This window comes from Telopea speciosissima, chromosome 9 (genome assembly GCF_018873765.1).
Source record: "Telopea speciosissima isolate NSW1024214 ecotype Mountain lineage chromosome 9, Tspe_v1, whole genome shotgun sequence".
Taxonomy (NCBI): domain Eukaryota; kingdom Viridiplantae; phylum Streptophyta; class Magnoliopsida; order Proteales; family Proteaceae; genus Telopea; species Telopea speciosissima.
Window position 1 is genome coordinate 10,161,635 of NC_057924.1, and position 15,188 is coordinate 10,176,822.

At 34.7% G+C, this 15,188-nt stretch overlaps 1 protein-coding gene across 1 annotated transcript; it reads left to right on the top strand.

Annotated features, from left to right (window-relative positions):
• Positions 1 to 12,920: 12,920 nt before the first annotated feature.
• Positions 12,921 to 14,602, top strand: LOC122638627 (F-box protein At4g09920-like). Its single transcript, XM_043831484.1, has 3 exons — positions 12,921 to 14,147; positions 14,271 to 14,465; positions 14,564 to 14,602. The coding sequence occupies exons 1-3, from the start codon at positions 12,921 to 12,923 to the stop codon at positions 14,600 to 14,602; spliced, it is 1,461 nt and encodes a 486-aa protein (XP_043687419.1).
• Positions 14,603 to 15,188: the final 586 nt, after the last annotated feature.

A 15,188-nucleotide genomic window follows, 5' to 3' on the forward strand; every position in this document is an offset into this window, starting at 1 on the left:
CGTGTTAGGCATCCAATGGTTATGAGATATTTATCCTTCGTATCGGTTGTGTACGCGTTGCATTTTAAAACCTACGTGGTGGCGGTTCTCTGTCAAATTGCGTAATATAGCCGTTGGGATAGACACGTGTCGGTCATAGAGATGGAAAAGTGGAAAAGTTGAAAAGTTTAGTTTTAAGGAAAGTTCCTGGGTGCTGATGTGGATGCTTGGTCGGTTAAGTCGGCTGCTGCGTTGATAGCTTCAGAACATTCACAGACGCTTCGCCGTTGATTCAGTAGACAGATCGGAGTTAAGGGTATTTTGGTAAAGTGGATGTCTCTCCCTCCCTCGATTGTTTTAAAATTGTGAAACCGTGTCTCTAACATCTGAATGAAAAAGTTTGTACTTTGTAGCGAATTTAGATCTTCTCCAGGGATCCCAGCACACCTAGGATGCTGCCGGTCGTTGGGTTGTGTCGCACATATTTCTAGGTGTGTGTCGAGATGTGTGAGGCACAACTTGATCGTTGGATGCCCCTAGCAACACCTTGGGCGTTGGGTTCCCTGGAGACGATCCTGATCCCTTTGTAGCACGGTTTCAAATATGGTATTGGATATTAATACTTTGGCCATTAATTGTGACAAGGGTAAAATTATAAAAAAAATCATTTTAGGTAAAGGTTCTCGAGCTGTTGAGGTAGATACACTAGCACGTTTGTGTTTATCTCTCTCTCTTTTATATGCAATGTCTTCGCTACCTTCTAATGTACGATATTATTTTATCATATCTCATAGGTGGATTTATCTATGCTATTTGCTAAGAGAACCCTTTCCCATTCATTTTTCAAGAAAAGAAAAAATAACCTTAAAAAATAGAATTGCCCCGGTGCCCGAACATAGAGGAACGCAAAATGATTGTTCCATCCTTATGAAATGCAAAAATCTCACCTCTGTTGATGCTTCCATGCACACTCCCATTGACCCTTACATTGACGCAGGAGCCATGCTGTCTTTTACGGAATCTTCTCTTTTTAAGAAAATAGGGGCAAAAATGCAAAATCATCTAATTTGGGCTGAGTCGATCGAACTATATCAATATCAATGGAATCTGATGTTGTAATCAATATCGATATTTTAAAAAAGGGCAAAAGAACATTGCCAAATTGTTTAGCATAAACTAGCACCTCCTTGCGTCAATCTTTCTGCTTTCTCAAATAAAATGACATATCTACTCCTATAAAAAGAGAGGGCTAGGGAGTACCAAATGGACAGGAAACTCAATCCAGAAAAGGGCAAAAAAAAAGAAAAAAAGGAAAATGCTCTTAAGTAAACCTCCATAGACCATGCATCATTCTTTGTCTCTCTTTGATATTTCTGTAAATCAATGGTCAATGTTGGTGGCAAGTAACTACAATGAAAACGTTGATTAAATTATAAGGTTGACTGCGTCCTATGATTTTGCATATTGGAAAATTTGGGTCACCTACCACCATGTACCAAATAATAGCTATCAGAAAATCCAATTACTGTCCTCCATCTGTCATTCAGATAAGGAATCTTATTTTTTATTTGACAAAAGATAAGGATTGTGAGTCATACACGTAACACGAGAAAGACCTTCCATCCATAAGCCCAATTATATTGATCTTTAGTCAGCCTAACTATTACAATAATTTCGCTGTTATAACATTTAATAAACATGAAATACATATGCATTTTAGATTAAAAAAAATATATATGCACTTTAGACAGCATTCTATTAGTGGAGGCGTTGGCAATCCGAAGTCGTATGCTGGAAGCTATGTTGGATTATTTAATTCATGCACCTCATGACATTTCAGTGGTTGTGCTGCATGTACTAGAGAATATTTTTATTTTTCACTCAGCCTCTTATTTAGGGAGACTAAGACAATAGCTCACCACTTAACCAGGAAGGTTCTGTCGATAACATGTACTATAACCTTGCAATTAGGGGCGCAAGTTTGGTCCTGTGGACCCGAACCCACCTTGGTCCGCCCTGAGCCCCAAAAAGGCCTGGGCTGACATATTTGGCCCTGAGAGCAGCAGGTCAGGGCTGGAAATTTTTGGCTCTGAGTTAGGGTCGGGTCGGGCTAGGGTTGAGACCTCGGGCTAAGTTTGGCCCGCCCGACCCGACCTTATTTTAAATTATATTATAAAATATATATTTATATAATATATATATATTATAAACTTTAAACGTCACCCACATTTTATTATATAATATATTATATATGAAGACAATAAGTGATATAATACATTTTATTACATTGTTAATTTACGTTAAATTAATAATTTTTTCCCGACCCATTCAAGCCCATGCATTTTCTTCCCCCTCCCCATGATCTGGGCCAATCAGGGTCAGCCCGGCTTGACCCTGAGGGCGGGTCAGGGTTGGATTTTTCTGGCCCTAAGTCAGGGTCAGGTCGGGCCTGGGCCCAGGTAAGGGGACTTAGGGTTGGGCTAAGGTTCTATAAAGCCCGGTCCAACCCGACCCTGTTGCAGCGCTTCTTGCAATTATGTGTTTGTCACATTCAGATGAGTAAGATTTTTTCCTTCAAAAAAGAAAAAAGAAAAAAGAGTAAGGACGTAAATGGATAGCCAAAAATGCGTATTCGATTCATGTTTATGGATGATTAGGATATAATCCGTATTCGGAAAATCAATGTCTGAAAATTATTTGAATTTATTCAAAAACTATATTATTAGATCTAATTATAAAAATATGATTACATATTAATTTATAAATATATGAATTATTGTTAATGTTACAAACGTTTGATAATTGTTTTCAAGTCACAAGGCATTTATTCTGCCATGTGTTCAAATGATATGGCCATTCCTACTATTGGATAGATCTAGATTAGTTTCATATCAAATTTCAAAGTCTAATTTAATAAAATACCCCTTTTGAATAAGCACACATCCCATGTATGTTCATAAATGTATGAATATGTATGACATTACCCTACACTCTCCCAACTTTGAGTGGGAACCAACGGTTTCGATTAAAAAAATGTAAAATGGATGTCTAAGATTATTTTTTTGTTTGGGTGAATATAATGTCTAAGATTTATCTTGTGATTTTTTGGAAACATCATCTTCCATTGTTACATGGATAACTATCCAAATAAATAATATTTTATTAGAAAATAGAATGCGACTAGATCGCATTCTTGGTTCTCCTGCACCGCACACAAGGGAAGGCAAAATGACCGCCCCACCCCTTATTAGTTCACAACATATTACATGTAATTTTTTTTGGTAAAGATATTATGTAATTAAATAAGAAATTAAATTAAAGAAAAAGATTCATGCGACCATCTATGTAATTTCAAATGGACTCTTCAACATCAACCCCTAGTGGGTAGTGCCTTCAGTCTTTCAACATCAACTCTAATCGAGTTTTTTGTCTTCTCCAGTTCTCCTTTACTCAATGTGAACTAAAGATGTAAATATATAGTCGAAAGACCATATCCATTCTTTTTATTTTTTTAAGAAGAATCCGTATTTGAAAATTCAGTATTCAAAAATTATTTGAATTCGTTCAAAAACTAATCGGATGTGAATGTGAATAGTGTTATATTTGATTTATATTCGATCCATTCACATCTCTAGTTAAGAGAACTTCATAAGACAATGTTCCATGTTCAGAATGGTTATGACGAAATCAAAAACATATATTCAAATATAATCATTTTTCTTAAGTGCCTTAGCCCATGAGGGAGGGGAGAGAAGATTTAGAGGCTAGGGGTGCAACAGGGTCGGGTTGGACCAGGTTTTTAAAAATCAAGGCCCAACCCAGGGCCTCTAAGGTTCAGCTCAAGCCTGATCCGATCTTTACCTGGGTTGAGATATTTCATCCAAGGCCCATCCCTATCGGGCTCAGGACGGGCCAGATTTTGACCTATTTTATCATTAGATCATTTGGTTAGTCTAATAATAACCTTTTTTTTTTAATAAGTAGACCGAAAGTGAATTCATGACCTCTTAATTGTAAAATGTTGGTCTTTGCCAAGTAAGCTATCCCCTTAGAGTTATAACCAATTTTGAAAATATAAACCATCTATCCTTATTTGTGGACTTCCATTCCCTTGGATTTGTTAGATACTAGGATTTATATAGCAACAACTCAATTCTTAATCAAATTATATGTATAGGGCTTGGCGGGCCAAGTCCAGCCCAGGCCCCACCCGGCCCAGCCCTAACTCGGGTCTAGGAATTTCAACCCTGACCCACCCTTCAGGCTGTAAAGTGTAAACCCAACTCATGCCCTACTGGGTTCAGGGCGGGCTTCAGGTGGGTTTGGGCTTGTCGGGCCAAACTTGCACCCCTATTAGAGGTTTATTATCTGAAACTAAAGGCAACAACAACAACAGCGAGCAACTATACACAACACACACCATACTCACACACCCGATGTGGGACTAAACCCACACACCTTTTGGGATTGGTGTGTGGTTTGTGTGATTACACTTTCATCCAAAAAAAAAACAAAAAAAAACAACAGCGGGCAACTTTACCATCAAATAAGTGGTGAAGTAGTGAAACCTCGGGCACGCTCTCATGTGTGCTGTGCCAAACCTCTCGCCAGGCAAGCCTATTTGTGCAATAGATCACTAGCTGGCTATAAAGTTGAGTCTGGCTACACTATTTAACAATGTGAGCAATCCTAAGGGCATCTTGTCCATTCAATGGTCTTTTTTATCACTATCGTGTCATCTATGGGGCCGGGTTTGTGGCACTTGACAATTAAGCCTCAAATAACAAGAATTAACAAGTGATACGTTTTTGTTGCATCTCCATTTTTGTAAGTGATGGAAAAGTGTCATGCTTGGTGGATCAGTCTTCATCATTTCCATTGGGTGCATGCTTTAGTTTGAAATCAGTTTTCAACAGAAGAGTTGTTAAGAAAGAATTTCATAGATCATTTGTAATAATATTCTGTGGTGCTTGATCCAAAAGTTATATAGGTGTGAAAAAGAGTTTCCAACTTTTCCTTTACTAAGCAAGTTCTGCATCTAAAGGCATTCCTTCCTTGTGGAAATTTGATGTAAGAACCATAGTTACAAGGTTTCTGCATTGCTGACAATGTTCAAGGATTGAGCCATGGAACTGGTTAGAACTGATATCCAGGGAGATGAGAGAAGCCATGGATGAGCATTAATTAAAATTGAATGAATCACTTAACGAATGTTTTCCTCAGATCAAGCAAGATGAGGATTGGGGAATTCCACAAGGAAATGTTGATTTGAATGGACTGAAAAGTTTTATAGCTCTTTAAGGCAATCAAAAACATCTGGGATTGGCCCAAAAATCCTTTTATATATCCTCAAGATGCAATTTCCTCAACTTTGCTGGCAAAATCTAATTCTGAGGTAAACTCCCAGATAGATTTTTGAGTTGACACAAAGATGTTGTTAACTAAGGCTTAGTTTGCCGATCCAAGGCTTGCCCTGGTGGTTCGCTACTCTCTTGGGAGAACTGCGTCAGGAGCTTGATCTGTGGTTCAAGTCTCCTTAGCAGCACTAAGTCCACATTTACCTGCTTTCCAAGAAGTGGAGCCCATGTGGATACCATAGTGATCCCTTGTGGGTCTTCTCTTGCCTCCTTGTGGGGCCTTGATGGCCAATAGGCCCTTGACAATTGCACCAAAAAAATAAGGCTCAGTTTGGGTGCTAGGGAAATCAAAAGGAAGGGAAGTGAAAATTTTAAATCTAAAAAAAGAAGGAAACTTTGGTCATCATTATCCAACATGATTGTTTAAACTACTTAAATTTCTTATTTTATTTAAAAATAATGCTTTTTATATGTAATTTTTAATTTATTTTTTTACCAAGGGATTTAGATGCAAAGTAAAATGAATTTCTATAACCAATTATATATTGAATTGGAATTAATAATATAATGATCTGGGGTAATGATTACTAAAGTTTCTTTTTAAGCCGAAGTTCAGTTTCTGTTTCGATCTAATTTGGTTTATCTTTTATCAGGTTGGCTAATGGGTTCTTAACGGCCCGTTATCGGGTTGTTATTGATGCGGGTTTTATATATATATATATAGGGGTGTAAGTTTGGCCCTGTCCGCCTTGACCCGCCCTGAGCCCGAACAGGGCCTGGGCTGAGATATTTAGCCCTGAGGGCGGGTCAGGGCTGAAAATTTCTGGCCCTAAGTCAGGGTCCGGTCGGGCTAGGGTTGAGGCCTCGAGCTAAGCTTGGCCCGGCCCAGCCCGACCCTGATTCAAGTTATACTATAAAATATATATTGATATAATATATGCATTATAAACTTTAAATGTCACCCACACTTTTATATATAATAGAGTATATATTAAGACAATAAGTGATATAATATATTTTATTATAATGTTATTTTATGTAAAATTGATAATGTTCTCCCCAGCGCATTCCAGCCCATGCGTTTCTTTCCCCCTCCCCATGATCAGGGCCAATCAGGGTCAGCCCGGCCCGACCCTAAGGTGGGGTTAGGGTTGGATTTTTCTGACCTTGAGTCAGGGTCGGGTTGGGCCTGGGCCCAGCTAAGGGGACTTAGGGTTGGGCTAGGGTTCTATAAAGCCCGACCCAACCCGACCTTGTTGCAGCCCTATATATATATATATATAAGGGAATGATAGAATGGATTGGTCGAAATCGAAAATCGAACCGGACTCAACAAACTGATAAAAATATTTTTAATAGTTTTTATAATATATATATATAATAAAAACTATTAAAAATATTTTTATCGCTTGTTGGGTCCGTTCGATTGTTCGATCGATCCATTCTATCATTCGCGATTTCTACTGACTTTATAAAAGCCCAAACCGATAAGGGTTCGGTTTGATTTCAATCTGACACACCAGATCATCATGGGAATTGAAAACAATGCCTAGGGCAAGGACTTACAGACTATAATGAGAGAACCACTCCCATCATCGTCTAGGGCCACTTGAGAGCGACAAAATAGGGTGTCTACACCCATCTATCCAATTACGGATGAATGAACAACCAATGACATATGGAAAATGTAGTTATATATGCAAGTGATTTTTTCCCTAATTTTAAAGGCTCAAAAATTAGAATATCATTTAATTACATTATTTTTATTTTTCTTTTGTTGTAAATTACCTTTATAAATTGACACTAAATGTTGTTTACCAAAAAAAAAACCAACATTAAATTCTTACCATACCTGAATAGTTGTCAATAATCTAAGAAAAAAGTTGATTATGAAAACCTCCATGTAGTATGATTGCAATGGACCATCAAATTTGTTATGTGATTGATCCAAGGAATACTCCATCTATCCAATGGCAGATGAATGAACAATCAATGACACATATGGTAAACAAAGTTATATGTGCAAGTGAAAATTTTCCCAATTTTAAAGGCTAAAAAATTAGAATCTCATTAAATACTTATATATATATTGTAAATTACCTTTATAAATTGACATTAAATGTTGTTTACCAAAAAAAAAAATACTGATACTAAATGCTTACCATCTTGAATGACTGACTACAAAGATAGTGTAGAAATTTTTTCCACATGGATATCTTGTTTTGCCACATAGACAAATGCTTTGATCGTTTTAACCATTGGATGACGATGAGTTTCCTAATTAAACTATATGTCAAATTTTGGTAGTCCATTTAAATTATATAGTCCACCATGTAAGGCTCTTTTCCAATTGTCCACTTGAATGGTTGTTAATAATCTAAGAAGAAAGTTGACTACGAAAACCCCCATGTAGTATAATCGCAATGGATCATCAAATTTGTTATGTGATTGATCCAAGGAATACACCATCTATCCAATGGCAGGTGAATGAACAACCAATGACACATATGGCAAACAAAGTTATATGTGCAAGTGAACTTTTTCCCAATTTTAAAGGCTCAAAAATTAAAATCTCATTTAATTACATTATATATATATATATATATATGTAAATTACCTTTATAAACTGACATTAAATGTTGTTTGCCAAAAAAAACTCATAATAAATGATTACTATCCTGAGTGGTTGACTACAAAGATAGTGTGGAGTTTTTTTCCACATGGATATCTTGTTTTGCCAAATAGACAAATGCTTTGGTCGTTTTAACCATTGGATAACGATGAGTTCCCCAATTAAATTACATGTCAAATTTTGGTAGTCCATTTCAATTAATAATACAAAATTTAAGCATAACTTAGATAATGACGTGGACAATATGTTCACAAAGTTTGGGTCTCACTAGAAATTTTCATATGGTAAAAATGTTTGTTGATTTAGAAATGGTTTCCTGCACCGTTGATGTAGGAAACCTTCTAATGCTTATACTAGAATAGTCTAAATATGATATACATACCTAAGGTTATAATTCTCTTATGTATCCCATGATAAGGGCTTTGGTATTTAGTTTCTTAGGGCGCCACAACTTCGAAATACGTATTGACGTTTATGGTAACCCTAGATATATAAATTGAGAATACCAAGAGCTACATCTCATTTCAAAATTCCCATCACTCCTCTCTTCTTCACCATATGTGTTGCAATAATCAAAAAAGAAAGCCGGCTCAAGAAGTTAGAAAATACCACCAAAAATTCTTGATCATTAGCAGAATCACATTGAATCATCCATCACCCTATTGTTTGGTGAGTTTTTTGCCCCTTCTTTTATTTTCTTTAGATTTTGATGATAAATTGGTGCTGCAAATCCTGTAACTATTGTCAATGCTATTTAGCAAAGAGATTCATGGGTCTGCTATAAAAACTAGAGTAGATCTAAATATTTTTGTTGAATTTCTCTTGAGAATGCAAAAAATGGAAGCATTTTCATATATATAAATTTCTTGATTAAATTATATATTATATAACTATTGTTGATCTATGATTATCACTCTACAAAAAAGAAAAGTTGATCTATGATTTTTACGCGGTAGGAATCAGTTGATCTTTGCTTCCCCTAATGTTAATGATAAACACTAGTGTCAAGGGACTTCTTTTCATCTTTAAAGGAAACTCTTCCCATCTTTGGTAATGGAATTGGTAGATAAAGAAAATTCATTCTCAGTTTTTTGGAAATCTAATATTTGAAGGAATATCAAGTCTATTCAGTCTATTTTACATTCCAAAATATAAATTAGAGAGTGGAATCATAAACCTAAAATGTTTCATGATAAAATTCTTATTTCAACAACAATGTTGTCTAAGAAACCAGCTCTCCGTCTAATAGACTCACTTTTAAATGATGTTGTGAATGCATAAAATTCTCAGACTTAAGTAGATATAGAGAACAGACTCTAGTAGCATGAGATGCTTTTGCATTTTAAGATATTCTAGGTACATATTTTTCTTCTAAAAAAACTATAGTCATCAAATATTATAATATAGTTCCATGTAAGAAAGAGGTGTAGTCACCTCCTTATCAATGGTAGAGGCTAGTCAAATCACTCCAATAGTTTTATTGCGCCTTAAAAAGAAGTAAATTATTATGTAGAAATGTCTAATTTATGTAAACAATAATATAAGTTGTTAAAAACTTATCTTAATCTTAAATCGAATTTTTACCAAAAACAAAAATCATAAATTGACTTTATGAGTCAAATATGAAAGTCATTGTGAATAGCTTACTTGGCTTCTTTCCTCAGTATATTGTATTTTATTTTTTGTTAAAGGTCAGCAAAATTTTAAATTAAGATGTAAAAGAAAAAATTACAGATATATTACGTTTAGGCATACCTAGACGAATATAAGAAAATCAAAGGATAGGGATATACAGCCCCTACAAAAACCCTCGTAGGAAACAACTCATACTAACTAAATCAATATCTCGCCTGTCTCGTAAATCATCTGATAAGGCTTCCCTAATATAATGGGGGAAGCTACAAATCAACTGATAAGACTCTCCTCTTTTTGCCGCTAGCTTAGCAAAGTTACCTTCAATATATTGTATAAATTATTAGTAGATTATACTATTCTCATATGTGATTAAGTTTTTTTTTTTTTGGGTAAAAACATGTCATCAAGTTATTGTCTTATTTCTTTATATGAAATATAGAATTAATTTGATACATCCTCTTAACAATTCCATTTATTTCCTACTACAACCATTAGTTATTTTAAAATACTTAGTAAGCCCTTTTGTTAGGGGGGCCATGATGGGATAACTTGTTAGGTTAATCAAAAGCTCTAATCATCTTCCAAAAGTTCTTTTTTCCTAATACAACTCTACTTTGCCACATGATGTCTCCGGTTGGTCTGAAACTTGATATGTGAGTAGAAGTTGGGCTCTACTTACCTACAAACTTGAACCCTACTTGATCCGACACTACAAGAAAAAGACAACAATTATGACCCCATGGTATTTTAATGGCGGTTTTCATCATTTATCAATGTTATTTTGTTATTAGATTGAACCCTAGACATGCTTATATAGCGGTGGTTAAAAAAGCATCACTAAATGCTACAATATTTCCTGCCCCACTTCCTCCCGCCTAATTAATTGATGTCTCACGAGCAATTTCATTTTACTGTTGTGGATTTATTTGTATAGTGGCAGTTTTATGAAAGTGCTACTATATTAGTATAATATTTAAAAACGATATTTAAGAACCGCCACTATGTTTTAGTATATTTAACAAAACCGCCTCTATACGGAATTGTATTTAGTGGCGGCTTGAAAAAACTGCCTCTATATAGCATTATAATGGGTGGTTCTAAAAACCGCCACCATTAAATAGCTGCAGTACATTTGGAGGCGAAATTCCATTGGTAAAAAAAAAAAAAACCGCCACCATTTAAATAGTGGCATTTTTTTGCTTCATTAGTGGCGGTTTTTACCGCCGTTAAAGATGATTTTTTTTTTTTTTTTTGGTAGTGTGAGATGTGGCGGATAATATGACCATCCATTATGATCTGGTTTTTCTGCACAGTTGTGCAAGTACATGGCTGCCTCTTCAGCCCTTCGTCAAGTAGGGGACAAAATGGAATTACACAGTGTTTCTGTCCCTCCATGTGATAGCTGAAGTGACAGTCGTATATGAGCACAGTCATGCACAAAAACTTTTGCCATAGAATTATATAGTTTGATATAGACTCTCTATGAACCGGGGTTAGGCATACATATCTGCTCTTCCCCAAAGCTTGCAATGGCAGGAAGGAAGCCTCATGCACTGGGTATCCCCATTTTTATACAAACTAAAAAGTTTATATTTAACTTTTTACTATTTTACAATGCTAAAAAGTGATATTATACCTTACAACACATGCCTACACTCCCTTAATAATGATCACATATGGAACCATAGCTTCATCGAAGAGCAAAATCAACCCTTAACTTTGCTATATCTTCCAAAGCAACCTCCCTTAGTACCTTTCTGAAAGTGCTGGTAAGAACAATCATGTAGTGTGAAATGGAGTTGTAAACACTTTAAAAGACTAAAAACACAACCATTTGAACAAATAGAAGAGTTTCTCTCTCAAACCAAGTTATGTTTTGTTTTGGTAAATGATTTTCCTTAAATGTTATAAACATTCAAATATCATATGCAGATATTTTCAAAACTTTTTTAGATGCCCAACCATTTTTTATTAGAAAATATTTAGTTGTCCAAGGTTTATTTTGATTCTATTTTTGCTTTAAATCTTTTACTTGACCAAGTGTCTTTTAGTTGGTATTATTGGTCTTCCTGGCATTTAAATTTTTTTCATATTTGTATGCCACTATACCCCATGTCCATTGAAAAAACAATAAAGTGTTGAGTGCATTGGTTATGGAAGGGTTGTACTATCAGATCTTTCCACTTAAGGGAAAGCCCTCTAATAGTGTTACAATGTCTACTTCTATTGATAGGTTGATGTGATTGCCTTCTCTTATGGTCTGCTTAATTCTAAGTTTGGTTAATTATACCCCCCTCTTCCAATTGTATTTTATTTATTAATTGTTGATTTCATATAGTTTGCCAATGTTTTTGAACTATTTTTGGGTATGCTTGGACGTTAACTCAGTAAATCTTTTTTATTATAATTTATACTTGTTGATTTTTAGAAAAAAAAAAAAAAAACTTTTTTTTTGGTTAAAATATTCTAAAATTTTATTGTGTAATGATTCATTCTTTGACTCATGAGTCATTGATATTAGTCTGACTAAATAGACTCTCAAGTTGAGTTTTTAGTTTAAAAAAAAATAATTTGATGAATAAATAGATTCAGCTAAAATTATTGCATTATTGGGATTAATCTGCTTACAAATTTTTTTTTTTGGGTAAGGTGCTGATTACAAATGTACCTTGTACGAATTTAATTAGCTGATGAAGTACTAGTTTATGTCATATATTTATTTGGTTCTCCTTGAGATGCACCAATTATGGATAAATATAAAATCTTTATATCTTGTATTTATATCCCGACATTTTCGTGTTGTTGTGTGTTTTAAAAAAGTGCCATTGGTTTTTCTTTTTAACTGATACTATGACTAAAATGAGTGAAACATGGAATTTCACTCCGGCTATATTTAGTTCTTAGATTCCATTATTTTGTCACGATGGGAAAAAATAATACATAAAAATGCAAATTAAATCTATAAGCTCCATTTCATATCTTTTTTTTTTTTTGGCTAAGATGCACAATACTATGGAGTTAAGATTTTATGACAATCATGTATTTATGTGCACTTTAATTTGTATTATCATGCATATTACCAAGGAAAAATGATAATTCATGTTTAAATATCATTGAAAGATGATTTGTAGAAGCTATGGCAGGTATCAACTATGAAACTGAAATCCAGCTACTGATAAGTTTTCTTCAATTCTATGTCACAACCCTAGCAATATCATTATATTGTTCAAGTTTTTTCTCAATTATCACTTTAGACAGCATACCTACCAAGTTTTTTTGTTCACATATCATCTCTCAACTTTGCTTCTAGTTGTTTGATGGAGAGTTCTCAGAGTGGAAGACAAGGATTGAAAGAAGGTGTAAGCAAAGAAACTATGAAAGAAGAAGTAACCAATATCACAAAGGATAGGATTACAGAATTACCTGAAGTGATTTTACACAAGATTCTTGCTTTCTTAAAAGCAAAGGACGCGGTTCGAACAACCATCTTGTCGAAAAGATGGGAAAGTATTTGGGCTTCCTTTCCTGTTCTAGATTTTGATGAATCCTTCTGGTGTTCTCGCAAAGAGTTCATAGATTATGTAGAAAATTCACTACAGCGACGCTCGAAGGTGAACATTCAGAAATTCAAGCTATATATGAAGGATCTGAGCCGTAGAAATCTCGATATCTCTTCTCACATTGACTCATGGATAAAATTTGCAATAAAAGGAAACCTTGAAGAGCTAGATCTCAATATGCCACCTAATGTTTCCATACAACTTCACAGGAAGTTATGGTATAATTTGCCACAGAGCATCTTCAAAACAGAGTCTTTAACTGTATTGAAGTTAAGAAGGTGTAGGTTGGTGACTTCTAATGAAATTAAACTTCCTGTTCTGAAGACATTATCTTTGGAGGACATAAATGCAGAAGATGGGTTTATCCAAAAACTACTCTCTACTTTCCTGGTTCTTGAGACATTGAGTTTACTACGTTGCATTGGTTTGAAACATTTTTACTGTTCTAGTTCTAAGCTACAAACCTTACTAGTGCAGTGTATGCCTCAACTGAACAAGTTTGATATAGAAACTCCAAACCTCCAATCCTTTTCTTTGGCTCTATTTGATCAAACTTACCCATTTGCTCAATCATTTCAAATCAATGCAGCAAGGCTGAAATCTTTATCACTACATTGCCTTGCAATAACAGAAGAGATATTTGAAGGTCTTATTTCTAAGTTTCCTCTCATTGAGAATCTAAAAGTGGTTAGCTGTGGATTGCCCAGAAAATTTAAGTTCTATAAATTGGAGAAGCTTACAAGTTTGATGGTGTTCGAATGCATGAATCTGGTTGAACTTGAGATTGATGTTCCAACACTCAATTCTTTCAATTATACTGGTCAGATATTGCTGATATCTCTCATGAACACTTCTTGCAAACTTAATGTGGAACTTAATTTACAACCTATTTTTGTTAATTCTTGCTGGTTCTCTGGATTGAGGGAGATGCTTGGGTGGTTTGGTCATGTCCAAATTCTAACAATATTTTGCAAGGCTCATGAGGTATGGCTAAGAATACAAGTTCCATTATTTCTTTTCTTTTTTCTTTATTTTACATGATTTATGCGCTGGACCAAAATATAAATTCTTTTCTTTTCTTCTTTTGGGAATCTTTTCTTGTTACAGACAGAGATGTTCATCATTCCAAAAGACTTAAGGGAAAGTTCAGTGCCTCCACTACTTGATCTGAAGCACTTGCAGCTTAAGACATCCTCAGAATCAATTATGAATTATGAAGAACTTATTGATAGTCTGCTCTGGATTTCTCCAAACATGGAGACTCTATCTATAGATACAGATTCCAGCTGCAAAATTCTGAAGGTATGAATGTTCTCCTTCACAGAATCTTCATTGTGTGTACCACTACTGTAAGATTTTCTATTAAGGCTTATTTAAATGTTCATTACTTGAGTTTACAGTTTCAACCTAAAGATCTACTGGGCGAATGCGAAGAATGAAATTGCTACAGATTCTTTCATTGTCAAATTTCTGTGGTAGACATCAGTAGAAAGGACATTGAAGGAACCTAAGGGGAAACCATCTATTGAACTTTGTGGCTTATTCAAGTTCTGCTCTTGCTTCTTTTTTATTCTTCCTTGTTGATGATCTTGTTGGTTTGTGACTTAGAACTATAAAGAAAAGGCAGAGACTAAACCTCATAGTGCTGAAATTATATCTATTTGTTTTTATGACTTGGAACTGCAAAGGGATGGTTGAAGGCATATTTTAACTCTGTTTTATTTTTTTAAAGAAAGGCGCGTGCGTAGCCTTTAATGCTCAAATTATTGAATATGTGTGTCCATCATATCCAATTTGAATGGTTTAAATTGATATTAATTCTCATCATTTTATGTATGTTTGTAGCTTAAGTTTAGACATTTAAACTGATCACAACTAAGGACTGAACTAGCTAGGCCTTCGGTTCATATGGTTGTTATATTATATAGTTTCTTGTGAATTAGATTCCAATTTTTGGGTGAATATGAATTTATTAAAGACAAAAATATATATACAAGCACACCCCGAATGTCGGGAACTAGTGTA